Consider the following 20496-nt stretch of genomic DNA (forward strand, 5'->3'; position numbering starts at 1 on the left):
TATTATTCTCATAACGATACTTGGTTGACTATTAAGGTTTGTAAATAATAGCATCATGTAAAAAATGTTATATATTGTTCTATATAAGGAAATTTAGGCCTTAACTTGGTTGGTAATTCATAGTCTTTAGCAACACTCATGGACACTGAATTTCTCATGTATTTCTTTATTTTAGCAGTGCACCAATGTGGATAAATTTGCATCGCCAACGTCAGGCGTGCACTGGTTGGCCGCTCGGTTCAACTCAAACATCGAAATAATACTTACAATATTTCTTGAATCAATTCCAAGAGACAAGAGAAGCTTTCCGCTATTCTTGGAGTCATTCCAGTGGTATTTCTGAGCCATTGTATTCTCCATATCACTGAGTGAAAGCCAAACCATACCATTTGTAGCAGAGCTAATGAAAAGATAAAAATCAAAACCAGTATTTCATAATAGATGTATAATAAAATCCATGCATTTGCAGAATTTAAATGATCAATTTTATTAGGTAAAATCATGACTTGAAGTTTTTCTCCTTGATCTCATTCAAAGATATTCCATTTGCACAATTTAATTGAGGAAAAAAATAAAATTTGAATCTATCAGCCATCAATTTTTGCACTTGTGATAGGAAAAAAACATGCCACATACATGGTGTATAAATCACAATCACCATGTAGTACACACGTAATATTCAATATTTACAATAAAATGAGGACTGTAAAGTATCCTTCAATATGAAAATACATGACTGTAAACTAAACACAGTCACCTTCAAATGTCAGATCACAAAATTATTTTCAACCTCCCTGAAGCTGTGGATGGGTTCAAATGAAGCAGTATGGCACACTGAAGAATTTTTCCAATTTTTTTACTTTCATCTTGCAGAGTATAATATTACTCTTTTGAGTCTTTTCTCCAAGCATCAGGTCACAAGAATAAAAAGGCCAACATTCAGTGCATGCATGATGTGCGCCCAATCCCTAAATGGAGATCAATACACTTAATGTATCTTTTTCATGCAATTTCCCCTGGAAAATGGATTCATCTCTCCACCCTCTAAGAACTCACCAATTCTCAATGTCAAAAATTATGTTTGTCATGGACTAAATAGCACTCAACTCAAGAACCCATTTTCATGGAAGGAGGACAGAAAATGAAACTATATAGTAGGGAATGAAACAATTGAAATGCAGCTTATGACAAATATAATGGATTCCCTCCTTTTTGGCCATTTCACTTTAATGGAACATTAATCTTTAAAAAATATAAAAAGAAGGATGGCATGGAGACCTGTTAAGAAAAGAAAAAGAAGAAAGTTCAGAGAACATATTGATGACTAACAATGAATTCAAATATCCTGTTTATTGATTTGTCTTTCAACACACAAGACAAGAAACATCTAGAAATTCAATGTTACAAACATTTAATAAAATTAGTAGGATTTGAAATTATAGTTCCAATTTTCCTGATTGAAACCAAGTACAATTTAAGAGAATGGGTCAATGTGATATTTCATACAGTATCTTGTTGTCCACCAGGTGAAGGGCTATATGGCAGATATTATAAAAAATATTAATATATATTTTTTTAGTTACATTTACATGAACGTGACAGGTAACTCATCTAATCTTTGGAGTATAAAGTAAGCATTTGAAAGATGAGAAATGTTCTTCAAATAGACCAATACTCATGTGTGCCTACTCTCATCATCACTGTCTTCTCCTAGCACATGAAACACATTCTAATTTGACTATATTTTGACAAGAACTGAAAATCCTTTGCATGTTCCGTGGTTGTTTTTTTAACAATGTGGAATATACAGTACATTTTTTGACAAAAATATTGATGTTTTAGAGAAAAATTGAATAAACCAGAAATATCACTGAAGGTGGATTAAAGGGATGCTCCAGGCTGAAAATAGTATAATTTGAACAGATATCAGATAAAATAAAACACTGATAATTTGATCAAAATCGGATAAGGAATCAGAGTTATGGTATTTTAAAGATTTGCATTATTCCAGTGAAACAGTTCTATGCATGTCTTCATTAATATTCAGCAAGCAAACAATGATGTCATATCCTCACTTGTTCTTTTGTATTTTATTATATGAAATTAGGTTTATACAATTTTTTTCCTCTAAGAATTAAAAATATTGGATTGACAACTGATTCAGTGCATTAGATATGTACTGCTCCAACTTATTTCATAAGGGAGACATAACATTAGCACATGTAAACAAAATCAAACAATTATGATTCCATGTAATAACATTTAAAAAAGGAAAGTGGGGATGTGACATTATCAGCCCATCTAATGAATATTAGTAGTTCAATCTGCATGATGTCTACACATTAGTTGTTGTAATATGCCGTTACCATGGCTACGCACTTTCCAACACATAGAAAAATATGTCTTACCCACTTTTTCACCAAGACCAATGTGTGAGCCAAATTTCATGAGAATAGGTTGAAAGCTGATGAAATATTTCAAACCGCAAGATTTTCCACTATTTAGTAGGGGTATACAAATTCAGATTCCCAATTGACTTTTTACAGGTGGCACCACTTCCAGCTGGTGCCACATATTTATTATTAAAGGACAAGTCCCCCCCACCAATAAAAAGTTGATTTGAATAAAAAGAGAAAAATCCAACAAGTGTAACACTGAAAATTTCATCAAAATTTGATGTAAAGTATTAAAGAGTTATGACATTTTAAAGTTTTGCTTAATTTCACAAAATAATTATGCACATCCCGGTTGGTATGCAAATGAGGGAACTGATGACATTACTCACTCACTATTTTTTTGGTATTTTGTTATATGAAATATGAAATATTGTAATTTTCTCCTCATTGCCCTCATTGAAACAAAGTTTTATTTCTCCCTGAACATCTGGAATTACCCCCAGGGGGGGGGGGCACTCAGTATATAATGCATAGTGGGTATGTGCCGCGGAGGGGACCCCCATTTTTACTCTCAAATTTCCGTTCCAGGGCATAGCATTTTCATCTTAATATAATATTGAGAAAAAGAACTAAGAAAGCCGCTCCGAAGCATAGCATTTTCTTCTTATCGAGAGAAAAGAAGAAAGAAATCCGCTCCAAAGCTTCGCATATTTTTCGTTACGCCGTTCCAGTTGCATTGATCAGCCACAATGAGCTGCAATTTTGGTGAAAAGCGACCGCAGAGCGCTGTCCGACCATCGCCACTGCGCGAGCGCTGGGCTAGCTGCATACACGTATGCCCGTTCCATAGGGATGCACACGCAGGCGACCTGTTTCAAGGACCCTCGTTTTCACAAACATTTGTAGTTTCGAAGCCCATTCCGAGGACCCTCCTTTTTACAATAAGTCCGCTCCAAGGCCCCCGGTTTTTGTCTTGCCCGCAGCACATACCCACCACTTTTTTGGTCGAGTACCCCCCCCCCCCCGGGGAATTACCATTGTTCATTTTATGGCTCAGTCAAGTTGGTCCTTATTGCCAAATCTGTAAAAATTAAAGTTATGTATAATTCAAACAATAAAAAAACAAAAGAAATAATGAGGGATATCAGCAATTCCCTCATTTGCATTTGTGATTAAATTGTGCATATATTAACTATTTGGTGAAAAATAAACAAAATTTTAAAATGTCATAACTTTCTTATTTTACATCTGATTTTGATGACATTTTTAGCATTATGCTTGTCTGATTTTTCTCTATTGATTGACCTTTGTGAACTCGAGTTTTCACCCCACAGCAATTGATGCAAATTTCTATATCATTATTTTAGGAATTTTCAGCTTTAAATTGACATGAAAATTGTTAAGATAAAAATATTGACATGAATAAACTACTTTTGTATGTAAAAGCACCACCCTAGTTGTTAAGTGACCTCAAATGTTTGTCGCAAACGCCAAATTTTGAGTGGAAGATTGCTTCGATGTTCTAGAAAAAATACATGGATACATTACATGTCCATGCAAATTTCTTTTTTCTGCGACATCTAACAAGGATGACATTTACATGCGGTATACAAATCCCTGAGGAAATACAACCATCCTTCTCTCTCAATAAACTATGACAGTGGTGCTGATAAACTCAATCGAGAGCATCTTACAAAACACATTTCTGCAAATGAAATTCCCTGCAGTAACACAGTCTCTTACTTATTATTTCTCCTCACTAAAGACAAACCACCACAATTATCACCATAGCTTTAAGCTTTTCTCCCTTGTTTTCCTCCTTTCTACTTAAGCTTGGCTTGTAAAAATCTGTTAAATTGAGGTGTAAAGTATAGACTGTTTTAATTAAAAGGAAAAATAATAAGAATGAGATTGTGAAAGAGAGGGGAGAAAGAGATCCACAAGACAAGATATCCTTCAGTATCTAGTATTATGGTACAATGCTTCACTTTGCAATTCAATAATTTCCTCCATAATAAACAGATAGAAGATGCTTTATATTCAAACTCAGTTTTAAACCCCTACATGTATAAGAGAATTCAGAGAAATTCCCCGGGCTACGACAAGCAAACTACGATTGCAGCTGTACTTGCTCAATTTGCACTGTATCTTTCACTACCAAACTAGGTTACACCAATGATCCAATATTGACATTCATCCTCAGGTTTAGTTTGTTGTAAAACTAGCAGAAAGAATAATAAAAAATATCGGTGAAGGTTTGAGGAAAATCTGTTAAAGATTAGAAAGTTATTAAAATTTTAAGTTTTGTATAAATTGTGATGTCAAAAACGAGCAGCTGCCCCACACGTTATGTAATATGAAATGCATAAATTTCATTTTTTTTAAATGGTTCCTGATGACTTATTTTTGTTTTCTATTCATGATCGGTGTGAAATGATTTGTCTTTTGATATACTGATGGTACAGTTAAAAAACATTTTAAAATTTCATTTTTTTACCATTCGCTATTTAGGAATGCTGCTTGCATATGACGTCACAAATCAAATAATTACAATTCTGATAACTTTATAATTCTATGATGGATTTTTCTCAAACCTTTGGTAATATTTCTTATTATTTTTTCTGTTATTTTTACAATAAACTTTTTATCAGGGTGAACTTCCCCTTCAAGGGGATCTTAAGCAATATGGAGAGACGACAAACTGTAATTGGTCTCCATGACATGTAAAACATTATTTAGTACTGGTACATGTACATTGTTTGCAATCATTGGTTTTCCAAGAGCAGCTAAAATTGCTTGCAAATATTTTTTATGTGAATGATTTTAAATCAATTTCTTAAAAGTGTTTTATTTGTGTGCTGCAGTCATTCCTTCAATAGCACAAACTAGAAAGTCAAGCAATATCCTAAAAATAGTTAAACTCATGACTTATTAAAGTGGATGTGCTCAGTAGTCACCATATCATATACATGTAGCAATGAAATGTTACAAGTTTCCTGTTAAAGTTTAATTTTACATGAAAAGACATTTCTGGCACTTACCCAGTGGATAAGACAGCCATATTTTATCTGAAAAAGAAGTTTGAATGTTTGTATTTTGTAACCTTTCAGGAATATCTTCAAACTTATTTTACAGATTAAAGATGTTGTCTTACTTAATTGGGTGCATGCCACTGAGAAATGTTTTAACATTACATGTACAACGAGCAATGGTGTTGAAATCTTATTTTTTTGCCAATGTGAGGGCCCTGTCACACCTTTCTGTTCAAGCATTGGGTTTGTCTTGAGGAGAATAAGTTTTGTAATACTACATGGGTCACTGCAGATGACATGCAATAGACCAGTTCGTAGTTACATCAGAGACAATTTTGGTCAAATGACCTTTCATTTATTTCATTATGATAGGCAGATTTCAAAGCAGGATATAACATACATGTATGCATGCCTTACATAGCAGGATGAAGAAATTGAATTATACCAGGTGGGTGTTTCATAAAGCTGTTCGTAAGATAAGAGCGACTTTAAGAACTACTGGTGATCCTTCCTTGTGGTAAATGGTATATTGATTGGCGATGGTTTAGCGCGTAAGAAAGGATCACCAGTCGTTCTTAAAGTCGCTCTTAACTTACAAACAGCTTTATGAAACGGCCCCCAGGTGACTAGAATAGCACACCATTGAAGACTCCTTGAAGGTATTTGTTGCATTTCTACTTTGAATGCATATTATAGCATGTTGGACAATGTACTTGGCAAACTGCAGTGAAATACCAGTCGTGGACGCATTTTTGTTCTTTGTGGATGCAAATGAAAAACACAATTGAAAAGAATAATCAAGACACCAAAGTTGGTGCTTATCTCATTAAATTTTAAACCACCATGCCACTTTAGTACAAATGACCTTTCTCTGATCATGCGCAGAATCTTCTGATCATGCGCAGAATGGAACTACGAACTGGCTTATTGACAGTAACTAGCATGATTGTATCTCGCACATAGCAAACAGCCAAGTAACTTGTTAAGGGTATTTGCAGGTGATTACCTGCAGAGGTCCACCCATAACATCAGTAGGACACCCATAGAAGCCACAAGTCACAGGCAGTTAACCAATTGAAGTACATACCATACATGTATAAATTACCCATGGATCTATGGCTACTCGCTAGAAACAAGTGTAACCAGCACGCATTCTATGAACATAATATGGGTGCTTTCTTGGTGAAGAGTGGTGTTAATGCTGCTACATATATCATCCATGTAGCTGGTGCATACATGGTGAGGCCGAGTCACTGCCTTTCTGAAGGTTGGCTGCAACCAAGATAATGATCAATGTTCTTTGAAGACCTCTGCCATATCACCCAGGCTTGCACCTCAGAGGCAGGAAACCCACAGGCACCCATATGCCACCTGTTACTATAACAAAACTTTCACCCACCATCCACGTACCTAACACACGTAATAAACACATAAAGTTGTAAGCAGAATGGAAGTAACACACATCCAGCGATTAAGATGCAAGCAAAATTTGCTAATATCTTTGTCTACCCATAGAAATATTGTTCCAAGATGGTAAATCCATGTTCAAGCCTGCATAGCCTGCAGGGATCAATGTTTCCAAGAAAAGTGACATATAATGCAATTTTGCCATTTTAGCTAATGTTCTGTTAAATGTTTTTACTTATCATCATCATTATTTTTTGTTTCCAAATCAAGATCTACTCTGGCAAATCATAGCATTTGAAATGATAGCACTCAAATGTTTAACATCGATTCAACAGCATTCTGATCAAAATGTCATTCCACTTTTGGAGCAAGACAAGTTAGGTATGAAACTGATGTCTATCTTATATAATCTATAATAATACTTGCAGTAGGGGAATCAGAGAATGCTTGCATTTGTTCTGTTGTTGACCACCTAAGAACAAACTTTGAAGTTGTTCTAACTAGCCATTTTCCAATATCAAAATTGGACTTTAATACCCCATGGGTCTTCAGGTATGATGATGCAGTATGTGCATGCATACTCTAAAGAAATAGTGTGAGAAAATCGGACTTTATCTGAGAAGAAAGTGAGGAATACAGATATCTTGGGAAAGTGTATTTCTTCTTTCTTCCTTTACTGGATTATTCAAACATATCTCTGGAGACTCATTAGATGCTGTTTCCTAAATTCATATTACAGGAAAGATGGTAAAACCATCATAGCAGGAATGCAACATTTTTTTAAATCAAAACGTGCAGAAAGACATATCACAAGTGAATGGTTAAAACCTTATTGTTTTTTTTTTATTTAGGTCAGTTCAGAGAAAGTGTTGAAGGGTGGCAACTTCATATACATGTAGTTGGAAAACGGTATCCTAATTCCTGTAGAGAACTCTTTCTAAGCAAAAGAAGGTTACCACTTGAAGTTGTCATAACTCTAACATGGAGCTTTATCTGAGATGTCCTAAAAATTTCTTAATTTGGATATACTGGTACAAAAAGGTTTAACAGTCCACCAATGACACAAACTTAGAATTTGGTTATATACTTTTAAAATAATACCTTTTGCCTGTCTTGGTTTTAGCTGGTACTGGTTCTTTAACTGTTATAATTTTCTGGAGGGTGTGTACTGGTTGATTGGTTGATGCTCCTTGAAGAGACCCAGGGAAACAGGATTTGAAGAGCCTTTCCACCCTTCCACCAATGGGTACCTGAAACAAAACAGATGGTTCTATCATCAATAAACTTTACCATGATTCATAACATTCCCTAGATGACAATTACAGGTTGTATGCATTTCAGAAAACAAACCTATAAAATCTAAAACTATGAAAATTTGAATACCTGTTAGTCTACAAAAACATACATGGTCAAGATTGGTGAGTTTGATATAAAGTAAGCTGTAGAATCTTAAAATTGTTTGAACAAAATACAAACTTCCAAAACAGGATAATTTTAATGATACATGTATACAGAAGAATGAAAATTACGATCCAAATCCTGCAGAAGATTATTGTGATTGTGTGTAACACACTGCTTAGAGCAAATGATAAATGGAGGTAGCATTAAAGATGACTACTATCTGCAGATCTGGCTGAATAACAAGGCACTTTCATCTGCAGCTGCAATCTGTGGAGCAGGTCTCCTATTCTCTGTGGAAAAGCCCCTACAGCTCAAAACGACAGACACAGGCTTTATTTTTTCTTCAAAATGAGCACCAGAAATCCATCTTAGGAGTATGAATGATAAACAGGAGTAGATAGGTAGACTGCAATCACACCAAATAACTCATCGTAATCAACTACAATGTAAAGCTAGAAGATTTGATGGCAATCATCTCCCTTCTTCCATGAATATGCAATCAACACGAGAAGTCATGTGGAGACATATCTCGTTACTTATGATGGAGGTTGCTTCTCATTTTAATAACCAATAATCATCATTTCCATCTACAGTAGGACTGAAACTGAGATTATCATAGGAAAAATTAATCACTTGTCCACAAAGATTTCAAAGATATACAGATCTTTAGGACATAATGACACTTACCACGTTAGCTGTTGAGGACATGATTTTTAAATTGCTTTTACTTGAAAAAAATAAAATATAAAAATTGTGTGTACAAGTGAGACAATTATGTACAATATACAACAGTGTAAAATTCATAAGTTTCTAACAAACCAGACCTCTTTCAAAATTATAAATTTTGTTTAATGTAAAAAATAAAAATAGTGGCTTGTAAATGTAGACAGTGGGACCCGAATTCACAAAGGTGGTTTTTATAAACAAGTGGAACGCCTCTGGCAGTCTCGCCTGCATTACGCGATTTAATATAGCAGCAGTGCTAACTTTGAAAACTACTATATAATAATCATTCACAAAAACACCATTCATATAATGACATAATACCACGTTCATTGACCATAAATGACATTTGAACGGTGACTTAAGACTTGTCAACTACACCCATGTCCACATTTCATTCACTCTATCTACAAACTTTCAAAGTTATGATGGCAATTCAGCAATTACCCCAACATTGCCTAAGTTTATTGACCTTAACTGACCTTTGACCTTGGTTTTGTGACCTGAAACTCACAGGGGATGTTCAGTGATACTTGATTACTCTTATATCCCAAGTTTTATGAACTAGATCCATAAACTTTCAGAGTTACGATGGTAATTCAACAAATACCCCCAACACGGCCAAAGTTCATTGACCTTTAAAGACCTTTGACCATGGTCATGTGACCTGAAACTCGTACAGGATGTTCAGTGATACTTGATTACTCTTTTGTCCAAGTTTTATGAACTAGATCCGTAAACATTCAGAGTTAGGATGGTAATTTAACAAATACCCCCAACACGGCCAGAGTTCATTGACCTTAAATGACCATTGACCATGGTCATGTGACCTGAAACTCGCACAGGATATTCAGTGGTACTTAATTAATCTAATGTCCAAGTTTCATGAACTAGATCCATAAATTTTGAAAGTTATGATGGTAATTCAACAAATACCCCCAACTTGACCAAAGTTCATTGACCCTAAATGACCTTTGACCTTGGTCACGTGGCCTGAAACTCAAGCAGGATGTTCACTTTTACTTGATTAACCTTATGCCCAAGTTTCATGAACTAGGTCCATATGCTTTCTAAGTTATGATGTCATTTCAAAAACTTAACCTTCGGTTAAGATTTTGAAAATAATTCTCCCAACATGGTCAAAGTTCATTGACCCTAAATGACCTTTGACCTTGATCATGTGACCTGAAACTCAGGCAGGATGTTCAGTAATACTTGATTAACCTTATGTCCAAGTTTCATGAACTAGGTCTATAGACTTTCTAAGTTATGATGTCATTTCAAAAACTTAACCTTAGGTTAAGATTTGATGTTGACGCCGCCGCCGCCGCCGCCGTCGGAAAAGCGGCGCCTATAGTCTCGCTCTGCTATGCAGGCGAGACAAAAACCATCGTTCCTGTACAAACTATGCTTATTTACCGCCGCTTATACCGCGTATATCAAAAAATTCCATTGCTGATGCGCGCTTTTGTCACAGTGCGTCAAATTGATGCATGTTACCATGGTTAGATACGCTATTTTATTCATGAGTCCACTGTTTGAAGAGTGTACTCATTAATTCAAAACAGTGGACTTATGAATAAAATAGCGTACTTAACCGTGGCAACAGGCGTCAATTTGACGCACTGTGACAAAAGCGCGCATCAGCAATGGAATTTTTTATATACGTGCCCGATACGCGGTAAATTAAGCATAATTTATACAGGAAATCTGCATAAACCATGGATTCAATCTTGGGTTTTCAAAACCACCTTTGTGAATTCGAGCAAGATGCTGAAAATTTCATCAAAATCAGATAACAAATAACGAAGTTATTGAATTTTAAATATTTTGTGAAAATAGTTACAAGTACATGTATATGCATGTCATCATGAATATTAATTAGGTGGGCTGATGAAGTCACATCCCCACTTTCCTTTTTCATATGTTAGATAGTACATGAAATCATAATTGTTTCATTTTTTCATACATGTGTGAATAATGTGTCTCCTTTTCAATTAAATACACTGTAAGTTGCAGCAATGAATATCTAATGCACTAAATCAGTTGACAATCCAATTTTTTCAGTTCTTGGTATTAAAAATTTGTATAATAAAATACAAAAGAACAAGTGGACATTTCATAAGTTATCATGCAGAATCCAACGCGCATATTAAATGAGCTGTGACCTTTGACCTTTGACATGCGGACTCCGAATTCGAACTTAGCCTGTATTTTGATGTCATCTACCTACATACCAAAATGTTTTAAATCCATTAAATATATTTTGAGTTATTGCGCAGAAACCAAGTGGGGGGAAAGACGGAAGGACGGACGGACAGGAGCAGCGCTTAATGCCCCCTCCAGACTCGGTCTGCGGGGGCATAAAAACCTGTCCTGATTTCCTGTTGAAACTAAGTCGAAATACTGTATCAAATTTTGTCTGCACCAGAATGAGTTCCTTACTGTATATCCCATTTACATAAAGTGCTTTGAGTCTAATGGGGCATTGAAAGAAATCATTTGCAAATTTGCAATGGATTGCAAGACCCCTTCTTACAGAGATTTGCAATTGATTCAATCAGTTGACCATAACTATGGAAAGCTAACAACATAAACATCTAAAGTGCATGTTTGTTCAAAATATTTTCTAGATATGATGGATATTCATACATTCATTGTTTTCTTGAAAATTCAGTGTGCTTCCTTTTGTTATCATAACAAAGGAAATTGTGTAAATTTCCTATAGAAAAAAATTATGATATATAGATTTCCATTCATTTGGGGTTGATAAGATCAATCGTAAGTCTTCTTAAGACGGGCCCTGACCTGCTCCCTGAAACAATAATTGCTACATTAGGCCTACATAGCTAAAATGATATAAAACGTATCAACTATAAAATTGCAACAGTTATTTGCAATTGATTGGCATTTAATTAAAAACAGAGGCATGACTGTAAAGCAACTGGAGTCAAGCCCACTACATGTAGGTTTGTCAGCTTGAGAAATGTTATACTGAATTGCATTTAGGCTTGCAAAAGGCAATTGCACAATAGATTCAATTTATAAAAAGTATAACGCAGCTGTTATTACCTACATGTATGTACTGTACAAACACAAGTAGACACTGTACATGTTTCATTTACCAGAAATTATTGATTTTTAAATATTTATTTTTCACAAAAGATCCTCAACCATACTCAAATGACACAAACTTATGAGAATGGAAGGCTAATTGCATGCATTTTTTTTATATTTGCAATTTTACCCTGTCAACATGTACATGTACTGTGGCACATGAATGTATGGATGTGTACTAAACCTATCAACAAAGAAGGAAAACTATTAATGTAATCTACTTTCATTAAAGGATAATCATGTAAAGTCAAAGCTTTGATCGTATCTATCAAATGATTGGTGGTACATACCAATATTTAAAATCAGTATCGGTCATAAATAATCAATATCAGCAGTTATATTTGTTTTCCTTTATCTCAAGGTTTTGGAGTATTTTTTTGTCAGAATATATTTTCAAAGTGTTTTGAGGATATATAAAATTTATCATAAATCATTAACACCTCAAAACATGTCCCAACTCTTGATTGCTTGTTCATTAATCTGGATGTTGGCAACTTCTTTTCCATTTCATTTGCCTTTCAGATTTTGTCAGGAAAATAAATCATTTATCTTCTTGGAGAAGTCAATACCTATTGGTACTATGAGTAACTGTATAAATGCAACATTTATTCTAAATAATTGCTACAATGTAGCACCTCACTTGGCTCTATTGCTGTTCTGTTTTTATTATGAAACTAATCTAGGAATTTGGGTAATTACATTTAAAAACAAAATCAACAAGCAAAACAATCACACAATATATTCTTTTCTTGTCCCCCCCCCCCCCCTTAATTCTTGTCAGGGTGAAAACCATGAAATTGAATAGTATAGAATATGGGATAAAAGAAATATCAATGTAGAAAATTAAATATCACTAGCTGTAAGCCAAAATTTACTGGGTGGGGTGGAACTATCAGTTAAAGCTTGCTTTAACTCTATACTAATATTCCACACTTCCATGAAACTTTATTTCAAAGCATCAACAGGGATAACATTGAGTTACTGATGTTGTACATGTAATGTACACAAGTACAGTGTACTGCACACTTAAGACTGTGTCATAACATGCAAAAATTTATGAAGCATTTTCAATTTGACCCCATGGAAGTCTATCATCTCTACATGCCATTATGAATTATGACTGTTACAGTTTGACAAGTAACAAGCAATGGTTTTATAATGACTCACCTTTGAAGAGACACTGCCTGTTCCTGGAGGGATAGTTGAACCTGATACAGTCCTGCTACTTCCAAACAATCCAAAATCATCACTTTTTGTGCTTTTAACACTTGAATCACCCAGTGTTGATCCATCATTTGAGCTGAACGTTCCAAATTCATCATTTCTGGGGTCCATAACAGAACTAGACGATGGACCAGGATTTGATCCAAAGTCTCCAAAATCATCATCATCATCTCCTGCTGCTGCTGCTGTTGCGACTGAATGATTTGGTATTTTCTCATCACCAAACCTCCCCCAATCATCACCATTTTTTCCTTGAATTTGCTTGCTGATTTCATTTACACAAGTACTTTTGGTTGATGAAAAATCTCCAAAATCATCAAAATCATCATCTTGCTTTCTGAATGAAATTACATTGTCAGACTTTTCTTTTTCAGCATTGTCAAAGTCTCCAAAATCATCATCATCATCTTCACATTGCACGGTTGTTTTACTTTGAGGTGTTGACAAATTAATTGTAGTATTGCCACAGTCAGGTTTGGGCCAGCCCTCTGAATTTGAAAGCACACCTTTCCCTGTATTGTCTGAAATTGCTTGAGGTTGCTGAGTTCTTTCCACTGATCCAAACTCTCCAAAGTCATCACTTTCTTGTGTGTTTTCTTTACCTGTACTATAAGTGTTTGACAGTTCTGGGGCTTCTGCATTAATTGAATGCTTGGCATGACTATCAGCAGATGAAAAGTTATCAAAATCACCCCATCCGTCATCATTTGCAGTATTTGGTCCAATATTTGGTGAATGATTGCTTGTATCTTCTTCACATATAACATTTCCAGAACAATCATCCTTACCTTCAGGACTAGAATCAGAGGGTGTCATGATGCTGTCAATTCCAGAATCAAAGGTTTGTCTGTCACTGTCTCTAAAGAAGCTCAGAGATCCTGTTGATGGTTTCTCTAAATGAGCAGTCAAAGAGTCACCTTTTCTTCTTGTTACCTCACTCTCATCATCATTTTCAACAATGTCTTTATGTTCACCAGTTGCTTCTTGGTAATCTGTAGAAGACTGTGAAGGAATCCTTGATTGAGAATCTGACAGCACACCTCCTGCTTTAATCCCTGTGTGTGGCATTTCACCAGGAGATATTCCACCAATGGAAGTACTGTCATCTGAGTGGAGGTCATCAGGACTTTTATCTATTAAGCCCTTGCCATCTCTGTCTAAGCTCTGAGGAAAATGAGCATTGTGTGATTCATAATTTTCATGAGAGTTGTTCTTATTGAGTACATAGGATGACACTTCACTTAACTTGCCATTGTCCAAAAATGATTGGTCGCTCTTACTGGATCCTCCGATAGGATGATTCTCAAAAGATGCAAAATCTGCAAACTCATCTTCCTCATTACTTTCATTGCCATTTATAGAGTGTGCTTTTATATTATTATTAGTTAAAAATTTGTCACTAGTGTTCTGCTTATCTTGACTAGGGTTGGGTGACCCAAATGCTGCAAATGTTCCAAAGTCCTCCTGATTGTTAGAAGGATGGGAATCATCTGTAGGATGGAAGGGGTCAGATAGATCAGGTTTGATTGGCTCAAACGATCCCTTAGTTGAACTAACCCACTTGCCTGGAGGAGAGTCTAGACCTACAGGTGCACTGGAGAAATTGCTGAATTCGTCATCATCATCATCAAATGCAACATCATCCATGGGAGGTGGTGAAGATGATACCATTGGTATAAAGGTCCCATTGCCTGATGTCGCCATCTTGAAATGCTACAAAGGGGAACAAAAATAATACAATGAAATGTAACACCTTCCAGATTTAATAGTGATTTCATGAGTATCAGCCCTAGCATCCAACTACAGGGATCTTTGTACTATGTTGCTAGAGTCCAATGTCTATGTAATTTGTTTGCGAACCATTCTGCTTTAATATATGAATGTATGAGCACAGTGATTACAGGTACTTTATAGCCTACATATAGAGCCAGTCAGAATTTTTTTACACTTTTATAATTACCCTTTGTTTGAAAGGGGAGAAGTATTTTATACTTATTTTTTAGCATTTTACTACCAAAATTGTTGGAATCCTACTCACGGTTGACTATAAAGAAGACTGAGTTAAGTTGACTGGTTGAAAACCCATTTGCGCTAACTCAAAAGTCAAAACAATGCCTTGCCTGATTTTGAGCTGTTTGTTATGCTTCTTTATTCCAAATCAGGCAAGATATTATTTAAGCTAAAGTATTTGAAAACTCTGCACAATTTGCTTGCATGCTGTCATAAACAGGGACTATCTGGTCATCGTAGAACAAGACGCACCCCATAATACAATGACCCTGCTCGGGAGACACTCTGGCAACAACCAGAAGAGGGCAATGAAAGATTGACATCGCGTCAGAATGGACTAGGCCTATCACAGAGTTCATTTAAATAAACTGATTTGTCCTTGACTCCATCCACACCAGTTGGCACAAATCTGTTTTCACTCTCTCCAGAAATGCACACTGTGCATTCTGCCATGAACTTATATCAAACAACAATGGTACCATACAAGTAATACCTCAGTCACATTTGCTCTATGTACAGCGGCTGTATGGCGAGCCGAAAACGGCCGTTTTATCAATTTTTATTCAAACCTCCTATATGTAGCCAGCCGTAGAGCAAATGTGACTGAGGTATAAGGAAGTGATGCTCTATCTATTCATATCATAGATCTACTCCATAGTTTAAAAACATACACAATAAAAAGATTTTTTTTCTGATTCGCACTGTATTATAGGTACAATATTCATTATTATAAAGTTCAAAGACCCTGTTATGAAAGTTGACTAAGGCTCAACATAATTGGGTAATCAAATTTTCGGAGAACACCTCCATCTCAAAATTTCTTCAACTGGTGTAAAGTTGTTGCATATATAACAGGGGTCTAAGTCAAGGCTTTAAAAAAAAAATTACGGTACATGTTCATAGATATCGAAAGAAAGTAGGCCAAACATTTTTATAAAAGCCTATTTTCGAAGTTTTGGTAAATCCCCCAAAAGTGAATGTCACTATAATATAATGCTAAAGATATGAAATGAAAATGTGTTTTATCTAGGACAAATTTGTTGACTGTAAATGAAAACAAAATATTTTGAATGGGTGCCTGATCAAACCCCTATGGGTTCCTTTTAAAAAATCAGCAGAGATTTAGAACAAAATTAGTGAGTGGAGGGGTCACCATGGAGATGCTATCTTGTGACAGCTTTATATAACCCCTGAAAAATATCAAAACCATTGTTGTTACTGCCATTTTGCATCATACAAAAGAAAATTTTGTTGATGTTATACATTTTAACAATTTATAAGTTTATTTTTTATCATTTCTATCATTATTGAAGATTTGATTTGAATCAATATAAACCAAATGGTAACACTGATGTACTTTTTATATGCAGTATAAATGTTGTTCATGTTATTTTTATTCAGAAAACTGACTTTCAGTGAAGCTTGTACATGTATAGCTTCCTGATATCCAATCACTTAATAAATAAGCCAAATGTTCAAAGTGTTATTTTTAAAGAAAACTAAAAACATTACAAAGAGAGGGCACTAGATACATGAATAATCCAATTTCAATTTTCACAAAGAATTGGCTGTTGAAAAAAAAAATTAAAAATTAAATGAAAGATTAGAATATTTGATGAAAACCCAAGTACAATCCACATTACATGGATTCACTTCCATAGTGTTTAAAAGCGAAGCATAAAATGGTCTTTTGAGCGATGGGACAAGTCAAAAGACTGCTTCAATAACTTCAGTTTCTTCCCCTTCACCAAAGCACCTTAGCCATCGATAACATTCAGTTTTGGACGGTAGCACCTTTTATTGCACCCCATCTACAGAGTGAAAATCCTGCTTTCCCAAAATCTTGCTCTCTCATGCCTGTATCACAGCCTATCCTCACACATTTTACAATGCCTGGTCATCTCATGCTGAGTCTAATTTCCCTGCCTAAAATCTCATGCACACCTTGTTGGTCTTTGAACTTGGTATCTCTGTTTCTAGGCAAGACTACCGGTAAACTGTGAATTGTGGCATGCACTTGTAATCCAACCTACAGACATCCTACAGTAACATTGCGAAAATTTCAAATTGATGCAGAGGTTCAGCAAGGTTCTGGCATGGCAATCTTTTAGTTAAGAAAAGTTTTTCAGCAGTTTCACCTTTGACATGTCATCAATCAAATGTTAGTCTAACAATAGTAACATTAGTAACAAGTTAACGTTAGTAAGTTAGATCTCAATAAAATGAGTCAATATTAAATAAGACAATAATCATAAATTAATGATTTCTTAATCTTATTGTGTCTGTTAAAAACTCAATTAAAACACACGCGAAAATATTGCTAGTGCAAGAAAGAACTTCATATTGAATTGCATTCATTCATTCACTCACTCACAAAGTCACAGACACAGTCACATCACGTCATAAAAATCATCATCCAAATACCGTAGCCCCCCACCCCAATTCCAACGTTAATTTCACTACACTACGGTAGGATGGGGGATCGGGTGTCCGGACACTTTATATTTTTGAAGCCTTCTTTTTTGTCTTTGGATTACCCTAAAAATATGAATTCAATAGTTGTAATCATCTTCGATTTTGTTCTCTATAATATTTCCTACATTTTGTACTAAAAATTGATGAAACTTCGCCTGTAAATTTCTTCAAATGACTTCCTAAAATTGATCGTCCGGACACACAACCTGTCCGGACACACAACAACTGGGTATACTAGTACCGGTACCGTACTACAGCACTGCACTGTACTCTGTAGTGGCAAGTCACCGGCGACTGGGTCTGACAGAATGGGATACGCCCGCCAGCTGGTCATGTTTCTCACGTTTTCTCAAACATCCTTCCAGAAAATAATTACAAAATAAATTATTAGTGAATGCTTACATGGTTACGATTCTTTAAAACAATCAGTCTCCGCTAGGAACATAAGAGAGGACAGAAATCATAAAAACAAACACCCCATTCGTGTTCCACGTCTGCTTCATGTAGGAGTCATCTTGTCTTACCTCTTGTAAACGTAGAGGGCGTGCATAGTTTTCGGTAATCAAGAGAGATCTAGCGAGAATATTTTTTTATAGTGAGCTTTCAAGAGCGACAGGCCTTTAATAGTATACTCCTGTCCCTTGCTAGAGATAAGCTTGGCTGGCGGCAGTGCCTCCACTCTTCCCGATATCCAGGAAATTCCGGGAAGTTTTGCTATTTTCCAAGAAAATTTCGGGAAGATATCATTTTGCTCGCTCGCAATTCTTTTGCCCCATTCTTCAAATTTTTTGGCTCATTAGGGTAATGGGTCCTATATTTCATCTTTCTTTGTGTGTATAGAAAAGAATTATAACATCTTATGGAAGATGGGCATCATTTGTAAAATTTCAGGAACTTTCAGAGTAAATTTCAGGTTTCATTTTGAAAAGTGGAAGCACTGGCTGGCAGGGTGTAAATTTTTATTGACAAGCAAGGAAAAAATGAAATGTCAATGACCATTTTACGCGTTGCACGGTGAAGGCAGTCTGCGAAGTGCACCATACATTTTCAAATTTTATGGGTACTTCACTACCCCCTGGATGCCAGCTGCTTAGGGGCCCCCGACTCCCTGTCCTTGTTGGTTTGCTCTGGGTTGCTCCCGCTGTGTTCTTATATACCCATCCCCTTTCTATTTTCTTTCACTGAGTACAATTACTTGTGTTTTCCATAAACTTACAAATATCTGTTAACATCTTCCTGGTTCAATACAATTCCTTCTTATATTCTTTTGATTATCAATAAAACCATTTCATGATTTGCTGAAATAATATGTTATCTTTTGCCATTAATTGATAAACTAGCACATCAATGATGTGGAGTTCATCCGGCATCTCGCAACGAATTTAACACAATTTTAATTTCAGCCCAGTCGACACTAGTGAATTATATTGGTGACATAAATTGAGGATACATGTATAGAATTGAAATTGATGAAGAAATGGCATAGAAGAATTTTTTGTGATTTATGAATTAATTTCATATAAATTAAGCATAAATAACTTTCTGGTCAAAATTTCTAAACTCTGTGTAGAACCTTGATGAACCTCATGTAGCTCTCAGATGGAACAAAAATAATCAAAATCAATCAACAAATAAATAAGTATTTTTTGTGAGTTTTGAAAATATATGAATAAATTAGCATATTTAATGAGTTTCAAAATTCTGTGTTGAAATTTTGTATCACCACCTCGAGCTATTATATAAAGCAAACAAAATTGAAAATGATCAACAAATGAAGAAGAAAAAACATTTTGTGATTTATGAATAAATTTTGCATAAATTAGCATAAATAATTTTCTACTGAAATTTCAAAATTCTGTGTAAAAGTTTGGTGAACCTTGTGAAGTTCTACCAGATGGAAGAAAAAAAAAATCAAAATTGGTCAACACTAATTAAAGAAGCATTTTATATGAATTTTTACAAATATGCATAGATTAGCATATTTAATGAGTTTCAAAATTCTGTGTAGAAGTTTTGAATCCCCTACCTAATGCTATCATATAAAGCAAACAGAATTGAAATCAAACTTGAAATGACAAAGAAGAAGCATTTTGAAATTCATTCAACAAATGAGGCATTTTCTGTGATTTATGAATTTTGCATAAATTGGCATAAATAATTTTCAACTCTGAATTTAAAAATTTTGTGTAGAAGTTTGGTGAACCTCATGAAGCTCTACCAGATGGAAGAAAAAAAAATCAAAATCGGTCAACAAATAAAGAAGAAGCATTTTATGTGAATTTTTAAAAATGTGCATAAATTAATTTTGCATAAGTTAGCATTAAACTTGTTCTAGTCAAAATTTCAAAATTCTGTGTAGAAGTTTGGTGAACCTCATGAAGCTCTACCAGATGAAAGCAAAAAATTCAAAATCGGTCAAATAAAGATGAAGAAGCATTTTTTGTGAATTTTGAAAAATGCACTGAAATTAGCATATTTTAATGAGTTTCAAATTTCTGTATAGAAGTTTTGAATCCCCCACCTAGTGCTATCATATAAAGCAAACATAATTAAAGGGGAATCCAGCCTTGGCCATAATATGTTGTGTTGGGGAGGAGAAAAATAAATTAAACAGAATGGTGAAAGTTTGAAAGAAATCGGACAAGCAATAAGAAAGTTACAGCTGCTTTAAAATTGAGATCACTGATACTATGTAGATTTCAAATTGGCAA

The 20496-nt window shown here is 35.0% G+C and overlaps 1 protein-coding gene across 2 annotated transcripts in view; it reads right to left on the bottom strand.

Moving 5' to 3' along the window:
* The window catches only part of LOC129265039 (aftiphilin-like), a 44203-nt gene extending 25877 nt beyond the window's left edge, over positions 1 to 18326 (bottom strand). Inside the window, exons 1-4 of one of the 2 annotated variants that reach the window (XM_064101841.1) lie at positions 18188 to 18326; positions 13244 to 15013; positions 7937 to 8085; positions 268 to 400 (exon numbers count right to left, since the gene is read on the bottom strand). In XM_064101841.1, coding sequence (XP_063957911.1) covers positions 268 to 400; positions 7937 to 8085; positions 13244 to 15004 — 2043 coding nt within the window. In that variant the 5' untranslated portion in view covers positions 15005 to 15013; positions 18188 to 18326. The remainder of the gene's footprint in view (positions 1 to 267; positions 401 to 7936; positions 8086 to 13243; positions 15014 to 18187) is intronic. The other variant, XM_054903018.2, reaches the window with a different exon arrangement.
* Positions 18327 to 20496: the final 2170 nt, after the last annotated feature.

This window comes from Lytechinus pictus, chromosome 7, assembly GCF_037042905.1.
Source record: "Lytechinus pictus isolate F3 Inbred chromosome 7, Lp3.0, whole genome shotgun sequence".
Lineage (NCBI taxonomy): Eukaryota > Metazoa > Echinodermata > Echinoidea > Temnopleuroida > Toxopneustidae > Lytechinus > Lytechinus pictus.